Raw genomic sequence first — 22,411 nt, 5'->3', positions numbered from 1 at the left:
CCTATAAAAATCTATTGGTGCTGATGCAAAACATCGACTCCTCTGCAAGTGCTGTATGGTGACGTCACCTTTGAAATATGGACATCAATCATTTAGCACGGGAGGCGATTGGGCAGAGCGCCAGCGATTAACCTTAAAACGCCTCAAGGAATTTATGTGCAGGTTTGTGTCATGGCCAAATTAATCGTGAAAAAATGCCTGTGCCAAAGTTTGTACACACAAGAAATTCGTCGTGACGTTATATCAATGTTATCCAGATACGTAAAAACGTTTTCAGAAGCAATAATATGCACAAAGTTGTATTGAGCCTGCGTTGTTTACTTAGGCCCATATTCCACCTAATAATTTACATACAAATAACTGAAGTCAACTAACTACGTGTGTAACTTCTCCAGCATCCATCCATTTCTGTCGAGTCGACATAAACTGTTTTTCTTGAAATATCAAAAGTTTAGGAGGCACTTGGAAAGGGATTTGGAATTTTTTTTTTATGTTGACAATGAAAATGCCTCGATTCCAACAAACCTTTTTATAAAAATACTCCCCATTTCCACCAAGTTTGAATCTTTCTTGTCATTTAAATACGCTTAGAAAACTATTGCCGACATCAGTGCTGGACTGTGGTCCATAAAGCCATATGATAAAAATTTTCCAGAAATACACAAATGTTGTTGCGTTTAAAGCGTGTTCTTCAGTAAACTCCGTGTATCCAACACTAATCAGGTATGACAATCTTTTATTGAAATGGCTAAAACGTAGCAGTCCAATTCAAATCGCAAGAAATGAAATCGTTTGGAATCACCACAGAATGGGTGGATTCACCTTTACGACCCCCACTAATACAGGCAAATGCAATTCAGTATATATAGTGGCACTGGTCAAAGAGGCCCGCGAGGCATGTCAGGGCGGACCAACAAGTTACAACAGTTTAGAGTCGAGGTTTACATTGATTTAGAATCAGGGCGGTCGTTATTAAAAGGCGTGTAATTATTATTGCACACGTTTGATTGACCTTTTGCATGTGGGAAACAGGTCACGAATAACATTTTTCATATTAATACACATTGTACAATGTTGCAACCACTATCAATAGATTGTTGACCCCCTGGAGGCTGTTTGACATTATTAAGAGAACCAAATTTCATTCAGAATGGTTATACAGAAGCATTATTACTTGGCTATCTTCTACATGTATAATTTATTTAACTTTAACAACAGGCACCTCTCGAATTTGTTTTCTCCAACTCCATTGCTCGCTCCAAAAACCGTATTCATGTTGTAGAATATTTATTCTTGAATTATTGTGGTAGTGAAATAAAATTATCTGTTTTGCGGTTTTGTAACAATAAGTTCGGAACATTACAAAGTGGTAAAACCAGTTTAAAACGTAAACAATCCTAAACTCTGTCCAGGCACATAAGATTCTATAGAGATCACATCGTAAAAATATTTGGAATATTGCAGGGAGTTACCCTTACACGCAAATTACTTTATGGGTGCGATAAGCGAATTTTTTATTGTTTTGGGGATTGTATTCTGTTTGTACATATATACCACAACCACTCACTTCGATAACTTGTGTAAGGTTTGTGAGTAATAACCCCACATTATGAGCAACTGGACTGTCATTTAAGCACGAAACACAATAACCTTAATCGTTTTGGTGGTGGTGCTTGCTTAGCTTATGCTATTTCGTGATTCAAAGTTGCTATTGCGTCATATACCAGTAATGCAAAATAAAAAGTAAGACTGTTTGGCGATTCAAATACATATTCAAAGAGTTCTGTAGTAACATAGGATCTTATGATTTGAACAGCAGGTGTTGCAGATACAGGTAAAGCAATTTGGAATGGGAGATGCCAATGACTACCATGAAGTAGAAAAGAAGTTTGAGTACCTGGACCACACGGCAGATGTTCAAATTCACTCGTGGGGAAAATCTGTTGAAGAGGCATTCGAACATGCCTGTCTTGGGATGTTTAATTACATGACAGACATAAATGATGTATTACCTCAGAAAACTGTTGAGATTACAGCAGAAGGAACCGATTACCTGTCACTCCTCTACCACTTTATGGACGAGTTCCTTTTCCTGGCTTGTACTGATGACTATTTTATGGCTCGACAGATTGAAATTATAGAGTATGACAAAGAAAATTGGAGAATGCGTGCAAGAGGATATGGAGAGGATTTTAATCGCTCTAGGCATGGCGGTAAAGGTACAGAAGTGAAAGCAATAACTTATAGTGCGATGAAGGTTTTGGTGGAGGATGAACAAACAGACATTTTTGTGATAATCGATATTTAGCTGCATGATTTTGACGTGTTTGTTGTAAACCAGATTTAGTACTAATTCCCAAACACATGCCGAATTTATGCTAAGTTTGATGATAGATTTAAGGAAAACCATGATCACACTGGCATTGCTTGTTTAGAATCAAATCGCTAAGTTTTTTTTCCCCAAATTCTCTGTCCATTGTTCTAAATTCCAGTTTGGGCAGCAAACTGTTTTTTGGTATTTTTATTCTTTACTGTTGAAATTTTAGCATTTGCATAAATTTGATACGTCATGCTAATGCGATAATTATGAATTCGGACTACCTCAGTTAAACACATGAGACATTTTGAATAACATTCATTTTCATTACAAATGTATTGACTTTTATTGTTTGTTTTTCAATGTCAATAATCTGTGAGTAAAAGGATATTAACTGTAGTTGTTTTGTGTCAATGGACTTTTATTTTCCAGCTACCCAGTTGCAAAACCAGAAAGGTACAAAGTTTTTCTTTGCAGCAAAATAACAGCCAATTAAGCAGCATCTGTCAATGCACTACCTTACCATAATGTATTGCTGGTATATGCATGACTACAACATTGCTGTCGTCTAGCTTGTGCCCTTATAACTACAGCCCTCTTTCACCACATTTTCATCCAGTTGTTTCAGGGTTAGTCCATGACCCGACGGCCAGAAGCAAATTTCTCCGCGTAAAGTGCAAATGGTATATGGGTGTTGCTTTCGTGGGATAGTCAGAGAGCAAGTAGTTTCTGTCTGAAATAGTCGCATGGCCACGTTGCAGCCCAACATCATCTGCATCAATGTCCCAAATTGCTTGCTGAAAATCCCATACCTTAACCGTGTTGTCGAGCCCACCTAAACAATAACAGATGCATGTTGGATGTACGGTTTGTCATGTAAGCCAGTTCATCCCTGGACCATAGCAGTCCTCAAACTTGCTATAAAGCCATTGCAAGCAAATGTCATTTTTTCACGTAATAATAAATATTCTGTTATCGATGATAAATCTATTTTTAAACTTAGCAAACATAACGACATAGAAAAATACCACAGCGAAATCTAACCATCACCTGATGCTAAAACTTCACCATCACGGCTGAACACAAGGGTGTGGACGGATCCAGTGTGTCCCAGAAACTGGCCAACCATAACTTTTGTTGACATGTCCCAAATGAGCACCTGACCATCAACACCACTTGATGCCAAGTACCTCCCATCAGGAGACCAAGCAAGACACAAGATTGGTTTCTGTTAAATAAAGAGTTTGTTTTGATCAAATACACATTATCCAACAAAAAATATTTGGAAGCAGTTTGGGTTAATTTCAAAGCTGGAAATAGCACCGAAATGAGACAAATGCCACATTAATCTATAGTTTTGGCAAAACTTATAAATTTTATAATTGTTGCAAACCCAACAATGCTTTGTACCTTGTGACCAGTGAAAATGCGCACACAGTTTCCTGTGAGCAAATCCCACACACGCACACTGTTATCACTTGATCCAGTGGCGATGTAGTTGGAGTTGTGATGGAAAACAACACAATCAACATCAGAAAAATGTCCTGGTTCAAAATATTTAGTTTTTTTTTCAATTTACATCAGAACATGATTGATCAAGTATGGGTAAAACATAATTATATTGCAGTAAATAACTTAATGTCTAAGAAAAAGCAGTTTAGTAAGAAAAATTTTTCTGGTAAAAAATAAACAAAATATTTTTTGAACTTTGTATTTTGTTGCAAAATGTCTTTAATGCCTTAAAGTTACAAGTAAACCAGATAAAAATGGATTTAAAGAATACTTATTTATGACAATTATACTTCTTGGAAAAGCAAATGCTTAAAAAATGTTCTGCCTTAAAAAGTTTACAATATACACCTGCGAAGATCCTGACTGGATGCTGATGGTCTGTAACCCACAAGCGTGCCACTCTGTCTTGTCCGCTTGACACAAAATAATGCCCATATGGACCAAATTTGCAATCCCACACAGACCAAACATGTCCTTTGTACACAATCAGATTGGTCCACGTCAAAAGGCTCCACAATCTTTGAAATTTTGTTGTAAATTGTACAGAACATTGCTTGGAAGTATTGTTTTGTACGCGAAGATATTAAAAAATTGTAGAGCAATTTTTTTTAAAACATCTCTTGATATTGAGAAAAACAAACCACACTACAATCAATGAAAAGGTTTTAACTTCACGAAATCAATCTAACCAGCAACACTTCTTTTGTGTGACACCAGTGAAACTTCAACTCATACATTCTTATGACAACTTTGTGTCAACGCTTCTAGTTTCAGAAAACGTATATATTTGCATACTAAAATCAGTGTTTTAAGGATGCGTATTTATTTGTTTTAATTTCTTTAAATGCCTTAATTTAATAAAAACAAGCATATTTTATATACCTAACTGTCCCATCTTCTGAACTTGAAACCAACATTGTCCTGCACGGACTGAAGCTCACCGAGTATACAGTTCCACTGTGCCCATACAAAGTTCTACAAAATTCATTACAAAGAGTTTGTTATTAAACACAATTCCCGAAGGTGGGTGAAATTTTTTTGTGTTCATTAAAGCAATCAAGTTCTATAATTATAGCACATTTAATTTATATACAGATTTTTTCTAAAAATACCTGGATTCAACCCCAGTGCAGTCATCCATCATTCTTTCAAATATATCCTCACCCTCCTTGTCGAGTAAATTCAATTCAGAGGCAGATTTTACTGACCGCAAACTTCTAGGTGTGAGGCTCCACACCCTTATGTGGGAATCAACAAAACCTTCAGAAATTAACAACGAAAATAGTTAACTAACCAGTTTCTTGATAAATAATTAAAATTAGTGTTTGTTCAACACATGTGGCTGGTATTAAAAATTAAATTCTGAAACTCATTGTTAATGTAATCCTGTCACATTATTTGGCGCCTAATGAGATACCTGTTTTGGGTGAACTACAAGGTGTTTTTATTGAATACTCATTGTTAATAAAATTCAAAAGTTTGATTGATCTTCACTACAGACTCACACACTCACAATGAAGATTAAATGTTAACAACAGAAAAAAAACAATGAAAAATGAATTTTTTTAACACATTTTTAAGCCCTCTACCTGCAGCAAGCAGCGATGAATCGTCACAAATATCAAGTGCAGTGACTCCTCCAAAAGCATTAGTAAATGTGTAACAACACACTGAGGGCGCAACTTGGTCAATTCCTCCCAGTCGAACACGTTTAAGACTTTCTTTTGCGGCACTTATCCTTTCCACCTTGTCAGCATCCTTACAAGAAAAAATGCAATCATAATAACACAATTAAAGGAAAAAAGCTACAAAATTATTACTTTGAATTTTTTGGTTGATCTGAGAAATATATTAAACAAAGTTTTCCTTTTTTGCAAATGTTCAAATAAGTTTTTAATTTTTTGTTTGTTACCATGCAGCATTGGAATAAAATATTGGTATAAATAAGTTTTGTGATTTTACTGTTTTTCTTCACATGGATGTATAAGAAAAATGTGTGCCATATTTCATTAAAATTTCTCACCTTATCCTCATTTAAATTTCACCTAATAGCAAAGTAATAAGATTTTTAAATACCTTTAGCTCAGGTAGTGGTATTCTTGTCATAGATGGTGCGTTTGGGTCGGCCTTGTTTTTCTTGGAAAACATCTCCTTCTTTTTCTTCTTCTTGGACTTCGAAGCTCCTCCCTCACCCCCATCTGCTTCCCCAGCATCTTCCTCATCTTCAAGTGGAATGTCTATGTCAGGTTCCTTGAGCAGTCCATAATATACCTGCAAAATTCACAGGAAATGGATTGCACAGCACATCTATATACAGGTTTAGTTTTATACAATGAACTCAGAAACTGCCAAATCTTAAATTCTGGTACAAACAGTATATACAGCTTTTATTGATAGTGAAAAGAAACAAGAAAGTCAACTGGTATAATATTGCTTGTGATAATTTTGTTTTGCATTTGATGATTTGAACACAAAACTTTTTTTGACTTTGTTTAAAATTGTTACCAATCTTTTATGGCACACTGTGGTCCATTTTCGAACGTTCTGTGAAATTTTACAACTATTATAGTTTGTAAAATTGTGTAGGCTACAAATACAATAACTTCATGTTTGAACATAATTCAAAATAATCTTGTGAATCTCTTAATTTGAATCGCAACACAACATAATAAAAGCTGAATCACTGAATGCAAAACAAACCCATCATATAATAATGTTGTAAACTATCGTACTTTTGCTTTATTTTCTTCATGTCGTGGTTCACCGCACATACCACCGGCACTTGCTTTGATTTGCGATTTTGTTCTGGGAAGGCCTTCGAACACCTCCATCAGCAAATGCTCACGTATTATATTACTCACAATTGGACAATTTTTTTCCTGCAATTATAATTTTAGCAAAGAGTGCAAATGGACCCAGCAATTTCTGACCAAATGTGTGCTGTTTGTTTGCCACAGTTTCATGATATATATAAAGGTACTTTTTGCAATCCAAAAATTTGCAGGTAAACAATTTTACAAAAGTACTGAAGTAGGTACAACATAAATATAATTAACAGCCAAAAATTCTTGCTTTCAGAAGGGTAATTTAAAAAATTGGACATTATACAGAAGTTGTACATTCATGTTTACCTGAAGGTTTTTTTTCAGAAGGTCGTTGGACTCGTGGGATATTCGAACGACAAATTTATTGCTCCTTAAACTATACACAAAGTTATTGCCCTCCATTTGCAGCTTAGATGTTATAGAAGCCAAATTTTGCAGCACACTTGCATGAAAATCCTCCAGGCTTGACCTAAAAAATGCATGAATTCACAACTTTTTGACAGTATGTCACAGCCAAAGTGTTACTGTAAATCTGTGATATTTGTGGTTTGGAAAATTCAAAGATGCAGTAGGTCACAGCAATTCTGTCATTTTACACCAAGGCAAAATATTTATGTGTTTAAGCACAAATAAAAGGAGCCAAAAATTTTCTTCATTTCCAAGAAAAAAATTTTCAAAAAAATACAAAATTGATCAATCGATTCATTATTGGGTCAATGGAGCTATGTATAACTGTGCACTTTTTTATAACTTGTTGTTCACCTGAAATGCATGAAGAAGGATCTGGCCTTGATGTCATGATTGTTGTAAACGAGTTCCAGATACATGTGAACAAAAAGTGGATACAACAATTGAGCCAACTCCCACTTGTTCGTGTCCAAGCTCGATTCAACAATTTTCTGCAACATTCTGTACAAAGGAACTTTTTATACAATGAGAAGTATAAAAAAGGAAAACAAAAGTGAATCTTGTTGAACCAAAGTAACCTTCCCTGACAGACTGTAAGTCATGCACCATATATAATCTGGGTTTTTTTTTCACTAAAAAATTTCTGTCAAATGACCGAAATGCCAGCAAATATTTAAGACATTTTCAATTTATTTTGGTCATTTACAGTATAATACTTTCGTTCGTAAAAATGTAAGCAACTTGAATAATCTACCAGCCAATTTCCTTTGGGACATTGTGTCCAAAATGGCTTTTATTTTTTGTGACATTTCTAAAAAAATTGGGTCAATGACAGACAAATGACACAAAAAAAAACCAGTATATAATGCAAGCAGTATTTTTATAAATAACATCAATCACAACAGAGAGCTGCGATGTTTCATTTCAGAAAAATACATTTCACCAAAAGGGTTTATCAGTTTGCAAGTAATTGCTTTGTTGAACTTTCAGAAATGATCGACATTTTGAATGATTTATCATAATACTGTCTTCATGTTTGTTTTAAACCCATGTACACTTACATTAGCAATCCTATGCAAAAAAGTACAAACCTGTAGTTGTCATCATAGCTTGCTGGATCGGCTTCATTGGAGTAAGCCGACAATAATGAGGAAACTTCAGCATTACTTAATGACTCCGATAACCCTGCCTTTGTAAGACTTGACACTAAAAAAATCAAGTTCTGGGATCCCGGAACATGAAATAGAACTACCATAAATATGATAAGCAAAGTCGTCTTATAGTCACACCAGCTGCACTGATGAGACCTTTTAGGTCGAAACAGTGGCCATCTGTCTGCAGCTTTTACACATACCATAAATATGTTTGTTACAAAGTGCCACTAAAATACCAGTGATACCAGTTTGTTACAAATACCAGTTTGTTACAAAGTGCCACTAAAATACCAATTCAATGTAACAAGATTAGTAACTTACCATTGGTTGTATCTGCTTCTCTTTCCAACACAGCCGCTGCACGTGCGAGTTTGTTCTTTTTCAGGAATTGCAAAACAGCAAGAAGGGTTTTTTGATCTTCCTCAGTTTCCAGTTTAACCGGTTGTTCCTTTATCCCATTGTCCTCCACTTCCACCTCTGTCATAGGTTGGTCTGAAGAAGGAATTTCTTCTAGTTGTGTTGTGTCTTCTTGCTTGATAGGAGTGCTAAATGTGTCAGTGGGAGTAGGTGCAAAAGTTTGATGTTCAGCCATTTTTGTCTACAGGTTTGCTACATCATGCATGTGCAACCCTATAACCTAGAAAATGGTTACACATAATGTGAGTACATAGACCACAGTTTAATGAAATGAAAAAGCATAACCACCAGAATGACTCTGCTTTATGAATTTTACTTGGGTTTGGCACATATTAAACAAGTTGGTATTTGTTGAAAAAAAATTGCCCTGTATATATGAGGTTGAAATGTGTGATTGCGGAAATCTAGATTTGTTAAAAGAAAAACTGGAAATTGTGTTATTTTTCTGGCGAGGATTCCTGCACATTATTGTCGTCCCACTTTAAATCAAAGAAAATTTCCTGGCAGGAAAGAGTCTTTAAATTCACCAACACTGCTGAAGATGTTTTAATAAAGGCAGGCACTGATAACAACAACACCCTCTGGCCTTTGTCAGAAGTCTCTATTGATGATCCATAGCTTTCTTGGTTTCCGCAAAAGTAAATATGTGGACATTTGTTGACAATAAATGGATCAGTTTTGTAATATGGAAAGCACCCGAGAGTGTCCGGAGCAGTTGGAGCTAAATGCTGGGAATGTAGAGTGGAGGACAGCAACTTAACACTATCTGCAACATTGCTGAACAATTTAAGATTGTTTATGTTTTGGCCAGAAGTGCCCAGCATATGAACGCCATTGACTTTAAATTCATACGGGTTGGTCACTGTGTGGAAGGTGCTTTTATTGAATCTTCTTGCCAAAGGAAACATACAGGGATGCAGAGGTTTTTGGGGCAAAACATGATTGGTTGGATCAAATTCTCCACTCATGACATCCACACTGACATGTGGCACCAGTTGTGACAAAAAGAAATCAAGGTCACTTATGGCTTGAACTGTTGAGGCTTCTGCTTTGTACGTGAGATACCTGGCTTTTGATTGTGATTCCTTGTCCTGAGTTTCACCAGCAAGAGAGTTGCCGGCGACAACGACATGAACAATTTTGGAACACAATTCATGATCGTCAGTGCCACCCAACATGCCGACAATGTAATCAATCAAAAGTTGAACCTCAAATGTTTTTTCAGTCTTACTGCCCAAACCAAGTCCAGACACAAACAGCACATGTTGCTCCTCTTCAATATTGGGCATTGGATCTTGTTCGGGAAGACCAGAATATGTCATTTCATGCACTTGGAATTGCCCGGCAACATTTTCCTCGCCTAGCAATGCAACAATACTCCCAGTGAAACACATCTGTGGGTCAATATTTCCAGTGAGTGAGATTCTTTGCAATGCTCCCTCCAGGACAAGTTTGTCATTTTCGCTGGTGAACCGACTTCTGGGTGGCTGTATCTGCAAATGATGTTCGTCACTGATTTCTTTTAGGATGCTTGGCTGTAGTTCCATTTGCTTGAAAAGCGTCCCAGTAATGCAACATCTCTCTTCAGATTTAATGTCCGCCAATTCTTTTATTAAAACATCATCTCCCCATTTCTTCTTTGCAGCAGCTTTGATGCGCTCGCCCATGAGCTGACTGCGCATAAAGTAAATGTTCGAGTATTGTTTACCATAGTTTTCTTCAGTTGCTGAAAATTTCTGGGACAGGTTTTCTAAGTTACAAACAGGCCTGGTGAAGATATCCTTGTCTGTACTTTCATCCATAGCCACAGGCATTATATGCTGTAATTTATGAGATATGTAGGCTATAAGGTATATTAATATTTTTCTAGTTTGCCTGTATCGCCTAATTGTAATTTGTAATAACAGTAAAACTGCAAATTTCAATATAAAGCTGAGTATATTTCCTTGATGTACCGTACATCAGTTAACTAAAAATAACAAACACTTTCAGTATATCAGTATTCAATTTGCAATTGTTTGCAAAAAGTTTAAAGACGAAAAACTGCTACTTTTGTGTGGAATCAGCGCACAACTGGAATTTTTTTGCAGTTTTAGAGAGCAAAAAAAATTCACAAAAATTGTGGTACATAGTTATTTTGCCATCAAAGAATGTAATCCCTAGAAATTCAAAAAGGAATGTATTTATCACTATTCTCAAAATCTCATTGAACAGATTATGATTATTGATTAAATCATTACAACACAAAGCCACTCGGGCGTGACAAGCGCGCGAATATTTGTGATTCCCAAACCTTTTTTAAAAAAAATAAAATTATTCAAAAAAATTTAGGAACATGAAGAACAACAACAGCAAAAAAAAACTGCAAATGACAATAACAAAACCCCAAAGGTTATATTCAATTGCAAGTGTTATTATTCTCAGAATAAAAAAATACAAATCGAAAATGCACACACCAATATATCTGGGCCTACACCTCTTTTTAGATGTGTAAAAACATAAATTTTATTTGATAAATTCGTACGGGCATTTGGGGACTAAAATGTAAACCACTTGGCGAGTTCAAAAATACCTAACGTTTCAAACGTGGCACGCGTGCCAGAAGTTGCGACCAATAGAGTTACCGTATCTTAGGCCGGGTCCACAGAGAAGCACACACCCCTAACACATATGACCAATAGAGTTACCGTATCTTAGGCCGGGTCCATAGAAAAGCACACACCCCTAACACATATGACCAATAAAGTTACCGTATCTTAGGCCGGGTCCACAGAAAAGCACACACCCCTAACACATATGAGGTTAATGACTGTTTATTGAAACCACGAATGTGTTTTACGCCTTACCTCACCCAGGGAATATTTGCGTACAGTTTCATCTGCATACAGGAAATGATTCTGCGTGGGCTTCTGCGTCAATGACTTAACAAAGAATCCGCTGGCGCAAAGCGTGAGTGTGGATCCGGCCTCACGGAACTCCATCCCTGATCAATTTATGTTTTTTACCAATGCAACATTCCGCCCTTATGCAATGACACTTAGGTACATCAATGTTTCTATTGCGTAAAGACTACATATAAAGGTTTGTTTCCGTAAAATGCAACTTGCCAGAAATGTAATAAAAATTTATATTCTCCTGCTTATTTCGTAATAAACGCGCAGTGATTGCGCCGGTAATAACGGGGACAACATTTTTAGCTGATGAGTTTGTTGAACAATACGGACAAAAAAACACGCAGAAGCTCACAAAGAAGCCCCCGCAGAATCATTTTCTGTATTCAGATGAAACTGTACGCAAATAATACGTGGGCGAGGTAAGGCGTAAGACACATTAGTGGTTTCAATAAACAGTCATTAACCTCATACGTGTTAGGGGTGTGTGCTTTTCTGCACCAATCGCTTGCCAGCCTTGGGATTATAAAATATTTGCTTAAGATCAGGTTTCCTTACAAGCACCTACGACATTTGTTCTGCTTTCACATAGTCCTATATACTTCACTGTTAGGATGGTAAGGCTTTTCTGCGTGAAGTGTGCTGTACGGAAGAAAAGTAACAACAAAGCATTTTTATAAACATTGTTAGCTGCCAGATGGCTCTGAGGTTGATAAAAAATGTTGTTTGCTCTTGTCGGTTAATTATGTTGTCTTACATCATTGTACAGTTCCTAGGAAACGATTAGAAATATTATTTTAAACAGTTATGAACAGCCATTAAAATGTCGGAAAAACGAAGTGAAAATGTTGAGGCAAAAGCACTGGTATATACTTGATATAATTTGTTCTTTAGTGTTTTATATTACCATATTTTGGCAGTATTGTACAATGCAAAGTATATGCGATTTTAAGCTTTTTTATATAACTTGCTTTACTGTAGTGATTTATTGCAAAGTCTTTGCATATAAAAACGCTTAATTACTTTGGCGAAATTGACCGTTCTAAAACAACTAATGCCTAAGTTTTTTTCAGGATTCCGCTGACAAGGACAAAGATAAAACATACAAACAAGAAACTTGTATGAATCCAGGTTAGAAAACAATAGATTTTTAAACCAAATATGTGAAATAACTAAAATAATAAGTAATATAAAAAAAGACTAGACTATTTGTCATCAAACAATAAAGTTAAGCACATGTGTCTATTAGTTGCAAAGATTGTAACATAAGTTTGCGTTCCAGCACCTCAAGTTCAAGCCAGCTATAAAAACGTTACATTCAATGGACCGGCAACTTTTGTCATTACTGGAAACGATGTAGGTGAGTTACATCCTTTTGAAAAACTGTTTACCTCCTAAAGTTGGACTACCAATGGCCTTCTTTCAGACGTTCTACAGAACTCAGTAATGGAAGCACAAAATACACTTGCAGGTATGCTCCAGTAATTTATTCTGTTTTAAATAAAAAAGTAAATATTTACCAACGCTTCTTTGTGCCATTCATTTATTTTTACAGGGCTTAACCTGAAAGAAGATTTGACGAAAATTACGGAACGCTATTTAAACAGCAATGACCAAAAATTTTTGACAAATGACCTCAATTTGGGAGATGGTGAAATTCCCGAGGTTTACCCTAGGATGATTAAAGTAGATTTCTATAAAGGGAAAGAACCAAACCCGAAAGAACGCTTCGAACCGTCGACAAACCACAGGGATCTTGAAACATCTAAGTCAGATCAAACCATTGATTTTGCCAATTTGCTGTCTCTTATCAAAGAGTCACGCTTTCTTACTTTGTTAGGTCCGCCAGGCAGTGGCAAAACCACTTTGTCACAAAAACTAGCAAAATTCTTGACCAGTCAAGGCCGTTTTGTTATTCTGCTAAAATTTATGGATATAGGCTACGATAATCGGCTCACTCTTAGGCAGCTTCTAATCGATCATCCTTTTAATGATTTGGAGAAATCTAATTGCGCAAATGTCTTCACGTGGATAAAAAATAACCAGGAAGAGTGTACCTTTGTATTGGACGGTTTCGATCAGTTCACTTCGCTTAAAGGCGTCAATCCTCTTAATGCTTCCTATGATACTGCACTGTCAGTTCAACAGATAGTCGCTAACCTTTGCAGCAAAAAATTTTTGCCAAAATCTTCGCTGGTGTTTACTTCGCGCCCACATCCAATGCTTTTACTCTCCACTCCGTTGCGGCCGGATGTGACAGTTTACGTTCACGACTTGTCGACCGAAGACATGAAAAGGTTGTTCTGCGTTTACGCAGGATCAAAATCAGAGGAGTTGTGGGAAATGCTAAGCACCAAAGCTCCGCAGTTGATTGCTCTTTGTCACAATCCACTTATCCTGCAGTTTATTGTGTACGTCGGCTTGCATGGCGGTGTAAGCCAGATTCGCACAATAACAAAAGTACTCGAGGCTATTTTGGCTCTTCTCCAATACTCCGAATTTGCAAAGGCCCCAGGAATCGATACCCTTAAAAAGCCGCTGGGCTCGATGGCGTACAAGGGTATGCTTCGCAAAAGTGTTGTGTTTACAACTGATGACCTGAGAAGAGAGGGTCTTGAAGATGTAAAGGTTCAGGATTTTGTGATTAAGTCTCGTCGTTACTCGTTGTTTGAGGGTGACGCAGTCTTTACATTTATCCACCAAATTTTCCAGGAGGTTTTTGCAGCCATTTACCTGTATATGTTCATGTCAACAGAGGAGTTCAACAAAGTTGTACACGAGGTTATTTTTGAAGGCCATTGGTCGATGGTACGGCGATTTCTGTGCGGATTTTTGCTTGGGGACAAAATGGTTGAAGGTTTGTGCACTTTTTTATTTTGAGGTACACATATCCATGATTGTCGATTTCAAAATATATGAGCTAAAGGACTATTTATTTGCAGGAAAATGTGAGACATTTTACAAAGAACTGGTGGACTTTATTCAGTCATTTGACTACATCGAACAGTTAATTGGTGAGACTTCCTATTCCTCAAACAGGAAATACGAATTACTGTTGTACATTTTAATCTGATGAAATCACGTTCATAAAAAAACTTTCTAATCTTTTCTTGCTTTCAGATCTCTTGGTCGATTTGGAGGAATGCTCAGACGAAGTGAAAAACTCATTAGCAAAGTACTTTCCTCCCGAATATCATCTGACGCTTGTCCCGATGAGTCCCCTCACAGCTTATGCCTTGGGACAATTACTACCCAGGCTCACAAGTCCAGTTGAAGTGTTAGACTTGAGACGATGCAATTTAAATTTTACCATGGCAAAATGGATTTTCAACGGCATCATTGCATCAAAACACAAGGTGCGAATTGCGTTTAGAAACATGGACAGATACAGCTTGTTTAACTTTTTCATGGTGTTTGATAAGTCATTAGGCTGCTTATGAAGTAGAAATACATAAGTGTGTGCCATCCACAAAGCAACTATTTAAAAAAATGTCTTAGTTGTGATTTACGAATCCACGACCATGGCAATTTTGGAATGGCCTGAACGACTCACAAGGACATTATAAATTAAAACTACATGTATAACACTAACCGTTTTCTTCTGAATCGAAGGTGGAAATTGTTTACTTAAGTCACAATAACATCGGAGACGAAGGAGTGAAGTACATCTGTGACAGTTTACCCAAGGTAAACAAATGGTATTTGCATGGCTGCGCAATATCCAAAGCGAAGATTGAGGTCATCGCCGATGAGGTCGAGAAGCTTGGCATTTCTGTGAGTAAAAATATTGGAAGTATATTTCGTCTCATCTTGCGTTCATTTTATTTTCAACGTGCCTCAATTTGGTTTACTAATGTCACACAATAAAACAGGTACATGTTAGTCACCGTTTTCAAATGCTATACCAGAGCATAGAAGAATATTCGATACATTTCTTCAGATAAACGCTTCGGAATTTGATCGTGCCTTTTTGTTTGCAGCGTTCCGCCATAGAAGGCTTGTGGATCGAATAGATTTTTGCTTTGGCAACAACTTTCGTTTTTCTGTTCACGACGAAGGCTACTTCCTGTTGATAATGTGTTTATTGAAAGTGCCACGTGCGTGTTTTAGTTTTAACTATTTCTTTTGTGGTTGTATTCTTTTCTCCTCCGTCCTCATCTATTGCTTATTATTCGCAAACAATTGTGTGTACTCATTGTTTATTTAACATATTCTATATTGTGTACAACTTTAGGCCATTTGACTGTGGCAGAGATTAGTACATAACGTCACTGCAAACTTACTCATGAACGTAACTTCAATGCTGTGATACAATGTAACACAATAATAAACATTTTTTTGCACATCAGCAGCAGAACAAATGTCTACAATACATACCATGCAGGAAAACCGCCGTTAAAAATATGTCGGTTTGTAACTTTAGTTTCTTACGTGCAGCGGTTTTTCACGACTGTCATCGCAAACGTTGCCGCCTCAGGTTTCAGAAGTGATTCGCTGTTTTTACTTGCGTTCAATATTCGATTTTAGTGCTGTATAATTACACAATACACACCTAACTGCTGTAGTTTTTTGTACACTTCTTGTGACAGACTGCATGATATCAAAACACTTTTAAAAGCGCGATCTAACGGTTTCCACTACTCTCTTTTTTCGGTGCGACTCTGATTTAGCTAAACCGGAACACGCGCTAAGATCGCCAAGGGCCGTAAATGGCAGTTCGCAGTGGGTGGATCCTAGCTATTCTTGCGATAACATGAAACAATATTCTAACCGCCCTAACCACTAAGCTCCGTTGCACAAGCTGTAGAATATTGTGTTAGGTATGCCAACGGCTGGGAGTTGATTTTTCCGATGCCTTTGGATGTCCGTGAACTTGATAATCAAAATACGATAGCTGAGGTTCCCAAGTATAAGGACCCTCGCGGGCGATCGATCATGCCTTCGCATACGAAAGCAAGAAACACTTTTGTGCAGATCGTACATTTTCCGTCGATACGAAGATCACGACCATTTTCGCGCAACATCTACTGGAATACGGTTTTTGACTGCGAGCGACATCTGACGGAAAATATTGCGACTAGGTTTATTGGCCATTACAACTTAGTTTACTGGCAAGTAGCTTAATAGACGCTATTATTTTGCAAACACCGACCACTACAGTCCATGTTAACACGCTCACACACTTGATGAAACTAGTTTGATGTTCGTAATCATTAAGTAAAATCAGTTTTACATGTCGTTAAATTTAAATTTTGCCTGGATGTATAAAAGATCTTCCGTCACAAATGTAGGCTTTGCAGGAACGGATAAAAGTTTTTAATTTGCGGCTTTTGAACAATATTAAAAGATTATTGCTTTTTTACTTTCACTATCAGCAAGAACTAATTCTACCACCAACACAAGGACGTTTTTAAGAATTGCTTAGATAACTCATATTTATGCAAATACTAACCGACGACCAAACCACACGTTTCAAAAACAGTCTAGTTGACTGCACTAATACCAATAAATAATAAAACCCGCGAAAGAATGTCACCAACCCTATTATAAATAGAACGACCCCAACTTGTTTTCAACATACAGAAATTTAAGCAATAGGAGAAACTGCCACTAAAATATAAATGTTATTTATCCAATAATGCTGGATATTCTGCTTTACATTTGCTACTTTCAGTGTTTCGTGTATTAGCTGTATTGATTTTGTCTATATACATACTCATACACTTGTGATATTTGTTCCATACGTACATTTTATGTGGTCTACACATAAAATTTTTGATGCAAATACTAAATATTGTAGTGTTTTTTGCTATTTTTTCTGGTAACTTGGTCCCATTAAGAACGTATACCACACACAGAATACGGAGAAGGAAAAATACCACCTATTTATCGTGTGTAAACGCATGTAAATAGGTTGGGAATACAAAAACTAAATTTCATTTCGTCTAATCACCACTTATTGCGATATGGTTTAATTTTGGTTCGTCGCACGATTCGTTCGATCGCTCTCACCATAAATCTGTCTGCAATTACTGTTTACAATGTTGCGAAACAACAGCAACACCCCATGACGTCGGTTAAATGAAGCACCAAAAAAACTGCAACGAGAAACGATTTCGCGGGTCTGTGCTTTTTATTGTTAGTTAGCGTCATTGAAACGCCCTTTGGAATTCCACGTTCAAGTTTGTTATTTAAGTATTCGTTCACGAAGTAAGGTTACAGAGTATTTGAAACTTCGGAGAAACAAACTGAATATGTGGAGTTTGAGTTGTTCAGCAACGATAAGTCCAGGAATTCTGTTTGTGCTGCTTGGTATTTGTAGATTCGTGGGTATGTAAAAATTGGAGTAATTTTGTTCTGATATTTAATAATGCAATCCGACGTGGCGGTTCTTACTGCAGAATATATACGCGTAATATATTTGTATTCTGTTCACTCAACACTGTGCATGGTTTGTAAAATAATGCTGATTTGCAATGTAACTTGGTCGAAACATAGATTCATTATAATTTCTAGGCTATTATCCCTGTTTCACCAGCTGATTTGCAATGGTTTGTTTTCTTATAAGTTTTGCAAGCATTAGTTCAAAGAAAAAACAATGGTAGCAAACCCGGGAATACCGCGGGTGTTGTAGTTTTCCGCCATGCTTTGAATAGAAAGTAGTATTTTTGCAAAATGGCAATTAGTATCATGGGTGCATTGGTTACACATGCGTGGTAAGTTATTGCTCTTTAAATTCATTGGAAAGTGAAACTGTTGACGCAAGAATACTTATTTCTATGCAAAACATTTATCAATCTTTACATTTGATAAACATTATTGGTATAGCAGTAGGTATTGCTTTCAAAATTTACAAAAAAAAGATAAAAATAAAGATGTAAAAAAAGAAATATTGGCACGGCAAATGGCTTCAACATATTTGAATATTCTTCACACAATAAGAAGACTTCAAGCGCATTTGACTATACATTCTGATATCTTTCTGTTGTGTTAACACAATCTCAACAGAATCTATGTTACAGGATTTTGCCAAGCGCTTCGACCAGTTGAGCTACAAGAAAACAGTTATGCAAAAGTACCTCTGACTTCCTTCGCCAACCGGTGGAACGAAAATTCTTCAATCGCCGAATTACAATTAATATTTCGACCTTATACAAACAATGGAACTCTTATTCGGCTGAGCAACATTGACCGACATATTTCTATCCACCTTCAAAAAGGTTTCATGCATCTTCAACTTATAGAGGTACCATAATAAATGTTATGTTTGAAAATAAGGTGTTTTAGTAACACACAGCATGTTTTTCAAACTATTACACACAAAGAGCTTTGGATAAATGGAAATATTCTGAAAAGTCAAAAATTCTAATTTTCCGTCAGTAAGTTAATAATAAATGCATGGAAACTTTAAGTTGAAAACTAATAGAAAAATGTGCCACACAATTTTTAATCTTTATAGAAAGGTCAAACGACGGACGACTTCCGGTTGAACGAGAAGCCATTTACGTTAAATCAAATTCACGTCGTCAACTTCGAGTTTTTTTACTCAACGCAAAACGTAAGTTTCCTTTTCACTGTTCCGTGTTTTTATTAGCTGACGTAATTCCTTTCAGCTTTCAGTGTCAATTGATGACGTAACTACACGGTCGTATTATTCAGAAGCTTTGAAGGAAAACTTTCAATTGAATTTAGCATCAATATTGCTATTGGGTAAGTTTGTGTTTTTATATACAATGTCAAGTCTGATTCTGTTTGAATAAGTGACGCCTGCAAATACAGGCGGAATATATATATCCCGGAAAAAGTCAAACAAGCGACTTGGGATTATTTAGAGGAGTTGTTAAAAAAAATTGTTACTCAGTCTTTGTTGGCCTTAAAGACAACAAGGAGATTCCAATAATACAAATTTTCATTTGTCATGCCATTTGCAGTTTTTGAAACGGTTCCGGTTAAAGTTACTACACCTCTTTTACTGACACAGGATCTTCCAATTTCTCCCCTCGTTTGCCAACATTATCGTGCTGTTTCTACCAAGTGGTGGTAAACAATCATCATGTGATACTGCCGGGTGGCGCTACTGAGTCACGGAATTTGGGTCAATGTCAACAAAGTACTGCAACCTCTTGTGGTGAAAATTATTGCGGCCAGGGAGGAATCTGCTACAAAACTATCAGATGCGACGAACGACTTATCGGTTAGTTGACTTTTTCTTAATATGATCATGTATACCTTTTGAATCGTAAAGCCAACAAATGTTGTTTTCACCAGTGGAAGGATATTTTTGCATACAAATAACATATTCCGGTAAAACCAGGTAAAAGCAGTCAACGGAAGCTGAGTTGTTCGAGAATGTAAAACTGCAAACAATTGGTATTTGTAATGTTTCAAAAGTCGTTTTTATTAAATTAACAGGTGAAGAAATGGGGCGAAGCAGTGTGTCGTCACGGAACCACGAATCAAACCACAGTGATGACGTCACAACGGAAACAGAAGAACAGTGGATCGAATACAATTTCGGTAGGATCACCCTTGTTAATTTCTGAAGCAGCACCGTTGAGGGACTTTGTTTAGAAAGCGCGTACTCTCAACACTTCTTGGAGTAAAAAAAATAGGAATGCACCAGCGTACCGTATCGTAGGCATAACAGCTCCGTTCGGGGCTTGTAACGTGAAATTAGCAGCAACCACTGCAATGGTTAAAGAATCCGGTAAAACGATAGCAAAAAAAATGAATATGCAATGAGAAAAGCAAAAAGTAAAACATAAACAACCACAAAGCGTTAAATGTATTTCTTAATTTCCTATTCTCAAGGAAGAATTTACCGCATTCCAATAGTCAAATTGTAGGGCGTGTGCAATAAAGAGCAATTAAATGGGGTCGGGATAATACAATGAAAACAGTCGGGGTACGGCGATAAACGAATTGATCAGAGTGTTTTCAACCGAACCGACAACGTCACTCTTTCCCACGTCGAAAGATTCCCGCGAAATCCGGTATAACACCTCATCTGTACCCTCTAAAACACGGCGCAGTGTGACCATATCGCCATCGCTTCTTAAGGTTTTGTCGATTGTAAACCGGAAACGTGCTTGACCAGATTCGGTGTCGTCGCACTGGGCCCGCAATGACGTCATATCTGCTTTCGGCGGTTCGATGTCCTCAAAAAGGGGTTTGCTGATTTCTATCCCGCCTTTTGTGTCGTCGCTTGGTAGCGATGCAGAGGCGTGGCTGTCGGCTTGCTGCGTTGGACCAACTATGTGGGGTGTTTTTGAGCTTGCGTAGTCGAAACTGCCTGCATTAACAAAGAAACAATGTAATGCATAACTGTATATTGAAAACATATTATTCGAAAAATTAGACTTGTTTGAAACATTTGTTAAACTTATAATTTCAATGTTATCTAAACTTTGAAAAGCGGCGTTTCAAAATCTGTGGATACTTGCAAATACCAATACTGACTAAGTTCAAACACAAACATAGAGCACTTTCCCACCTGAAAGCTTTTGGAACGATGCTTTGTTGCAATTTCTCCACTTGTTATCGACCGGGTCGTAGCAATCCACGTCTTTCATTTCCTTGTATAGATTTCCTTTACGTCTGCTTACCCTCCGCGCTGAGTGCACGCAAATTACTTGGCATCCCTTCCCAACCAAAGTTAACTGCGCAACTTTAAAGCTCTGCACATAGCCTTGTTTCGTCAGCTCGTCACTCTCTAGCTTCCACGCTGGACCCATTGACGTAAAAGCACCGTCAGTTTTCTGAACTTGACGTTTCTCGAAAGGATTAAAACTGTATATTCTGATGCGCGTTTTTCGGATTCGCCAGCAGTATTGTGACGTCACAATGAACAAGTAGTTCCGCATGGTCAACGCTTGTACAATGCTTTCATTCCGTCGAAGGCTGAATTTGTCTACGACGTTCGGAGTCCAGTTGTTGTCGTTTTGAACACGTTGGCGAAAATCCACAAGCGCATATGTTCGTCGTATGTCACCTTGATCGTCCAGACAGACATCTGTTTGCAGTATTACAGTAAAATTGCCCCCGCAAAGGCAGTCTGTGCCAAGGCGCTTTTTCTTGATTGCGCTTAGTTGTGCTGCATCCAGCTGTTTACCGCTGGATAGCTTCAAAAATTCGTGATAATTTACCACTGCGGCTTTTTCAGCGTGCTCGTGAATTTCGAACAATCCGCATTGTTCGGCGTAAGGTAAGACGTGTACTGCGCTGGCCACGTCCATTGTCGAATCCCGCCCGTTTGCTTTCAGTTTGTCAATCCAGCCGCGAGCTTGAAAATATCCAGCTGCGAATAACAAGTCATCAGCGGCTTCACCAAGACTTGTGTCGTTTATGCTGTTTATTTTTCGTACAGTCTTGGACAGAAAACCTCTCCCTTGCTGTCGTGCAAGAAAAATTTCGCGCAGAACCCTCCTTCGGAAGGCGCTCTCTCGCGCGATTAAATCCTGTGCTGCAGGGCGCAGATCGAGAGAGCGGTGTCGGGATTCGGTCATGCGGGAATCAAACATAGCGCGGAAGTAGTCGCAATTTTCGCGCAAGACGTCTCGAGGGACTTTAAGAAGTTTGCCGTCTCCGCAGACAATCGAAAACTCGCCCCCTTCCATTATTTATAAACTCTTGATGAATTTTATGTCAATAACCTGCACCAAAATGACATGGTTTTAAATTATACAGCCACTGCAACAATAAAATTACCAAAAACAACTACAAAATATTATACACAAACTGTGAATTTTGCTGTTTTGCTACCTTTCCTAATTTTCTGAAATATGTTTTGAGGTTTCCGAAACATTTTCGAAAACACTGTACTGTTTACTAATGCGCGTAATTACGACCTGAAATATTGACATAAAACTGACTTCTTCGACATCGGAA

At 37.3% G+C, this 22,411-nt stretch overlaps 5 protein-coding genes across 6 annotated transcripts; 2 read left to right on the top strand and 3 right to left on the bottom strand.

Moving 5' to 3' along the window:
• Positions 1-1,506: 1,506 nt before the first annotated feature.
• LOC145917851 (tRNA-splicing ligase-activating factor archease-like) lies at positions 1,507-2,308 on the top strand. The gene has a single exon (XM_083003146.1). The coding sequence runs from the start codon at positions 1,850-1,852 to the stop codon at positions 2,306-2,308; it is 459 nt and encodes a 152-aa protein (XP_082859272.1). The 5' UTR covers positions 1,507-1,849.
• Positions 2,309-2,927: 619 nt separating this feature from the next.
• On the bottom strand, positions 2,928-8,849 carry LOC145917848 (transcription initiation factor TFIID subunit 5-like). The gene is made up of 13 exons (XM_083003144.1): positions 8,538-8,849; positions 8,154-8,268; positions 7,417-7,563; positions 6,961-7,123; positions 6,562-6,708; positions 5,906-6,100; positions 5,419-5,587; positions 4,942-5,089; positions 4,712-4,804; positions 4,178-4,347; positions 3,728-3,861; positions 3,368-3,545; positions 2,928-3,152 (listed from the first exon to the last, which is right to left on the bottom strand). The coding sequence occupies exons 1-13, from the start codon at positions 8,806-8,808 to the stop codon at positions 2,929-2,931; spliced, it is 2,154 nt and encodes a 717-aa protein (XP_082859270.1). The 5' UTR covers positions 8,809-8,849; the 3' UTR covers position 2,928.
• Positions 8,850-8,859: 10 nt separating this feature from the next.
• Positions 8,860-10,541, bottom strand: LOC145917850 (DNA polymerase delta subunit 2-like). The gene has a single exon (XM_083003145.1). It carries the CDS (start codon positions 10,445-10,447, stop codon positions 9,071-9,073), a length of 1,377 nt encoding a protein of 458 aa, XP_082859271.1. The 5' UTR covers positions 10,448-10,541; the 3' UTR covers positions 8,860-9,070.
• Positions 10,542-12,291: 1,750 nt separating this feature from the next.
• On the top strand, positions 12,292-15,980 carry LOC145904823 (NACHT, LRR and PYD domains-containing protein 3-like). 2 transcript variants are annotated; one of them, XM_082992400.1, is made up of 9 exons: positions 12,292-12,389; positions 12,598-12,655; positions 12,807-12,884; positions 12,951-12,995; positions 13,080-14,381; positions 14,467-14,538; positions 14,645-14,880; positions 15,137-15,298; positions 15,505-15,980. In XM_082992400.1, exons 1-9 carry the CDS (start codon positions 12,348-12,350, stop codon positions 15,535-15,537), a joined length of 2,028 nt encoding a protein of 675 aa, XP_082848526.1. In that variant the 5' UTR covers positions 12,292-12,347; the 3' UTR covers positions 15,538-15,980. The 2 variants fall into 2 exon arrangements, with proteins under 2 accessions (XP_082848526.1, XP_082848525.1); XM_082992399.1 differs by lacking the exon at positions 15,505-15,980 and having other exon boundaries at positions 15,137-15,421.
• A 3,943-nt stretch (positions 15,981-19,923) lies between these two features.
• LOC145903776 (uncharacterized) lies at positions 19,924-22,172 on the bottom strand. The gene is made up of 2 exons (XM_082991920.1): positions 21,018-22,172; positions 19,924-20,816 (listed from the first exon to the last, which is right to left on the bottom strand). Exons 1-2 carry the CDS (start codon positions 22,138-22,140, stop codon positions 20,392-20,394), a joined length of 1,548 nt encoding a protein of 515 aa, XP_082848046.1. The 5' UTR covers positions 22,141-22,172; the 3' UTR covers positions 19,924-20,391.
• Positions 22,173-22,411: the final 239 nt, after the last annotated feature.

Source organism: Ascidia mentula, chromosome 1 (genome assembly GCF_947561715.1).
Source record: "Ascidia mentula chromosome 1, kaAscMent1.1, whole genome shotgun sequence".
Taxonomy (NCBI): domain Eukaryota; kingdom Metazoa; phylum Chordata; class Ascidiacea; order Phlebobranchia; family Ascidiidae; genus Ascidia; species Ascidia mentula.
The sequence above is the reverse complement of the archived record's forward strand: the minus strand, read 5'-3'. Positions and strand labels throughout refer to the sequence as shown.

Bases quoted from the DNA above. Each gene is read 5' to 3' on its own strand.
- LOC145917851 (XM_083003146.1), top strand. From the start codon at position 1,850: ATGGGAGATGCCAATGACTACCATGAAGTAGAAAAGAAGTTTGAGTAC.
- LOC145917848 (XM_083003144.1), bottom strand. From the start codon at position 8,808: ATGGCTGAACATCAAACTTTTGCACCTACTCCCACTGACACATTTAGC. The intron at 7,124-7,416 runs GTGAACAACAAG...TGCATTTTTTAG, and splicing joins TCCTTCTTCATGCATTTCAG to GTCAAGCCTGGAGGATTTTC. The intron at 3,153-3,367 runs GTGATGGTTAGA...GTTATTGTTTAG, and splicing joins TGGTGAAGTTTTAGCATCAG to GTGGGCTCGACAACACGGTT.
- LOC145917850 (XM_083003145.1), bottom strand. From the start codon at position 10,447: ATGCCTGTGGCTATGGATGAAAGTACAGACAAGGATATCTTCACCAGG.
- LOC145904823 (XM_082992399.1), top strand. From the start codon at position 12,348: ATGTCGGAAAAACGAAGTGAAAATGTTGAGGCAAAAGCACTG. The intron at 12,390-12,597 runs GTATATACTTGA...AGTTTTTTTCAG, and splicing joins ATGTTGAGGCAAAAGCACTG to GATTCCGCTGACAAGGACAA. The intron at 12,885-12,950 runs GTGAGTTACATC...GCCTTCTTTCAG, and splicing joins CATTACTGGAAACGATGTAG to ACGTTCTACAGAACTCAGTA.
- LOC145903776 (XM_082991920.1), bottom strand. From the start codon at position 22,140: ATGGAAGGGGGCGAGTTTTCGATTGTCTGCGGAGACGGCAAACTTCTT. The intron at 20,817-21,017 runs GTGGGAAAGTGC...TTGTTAATGCAG, and splicing joins ATCGTTCCAAAAGCTTTCAG to GCAGTTTCGACTACGCAAGC.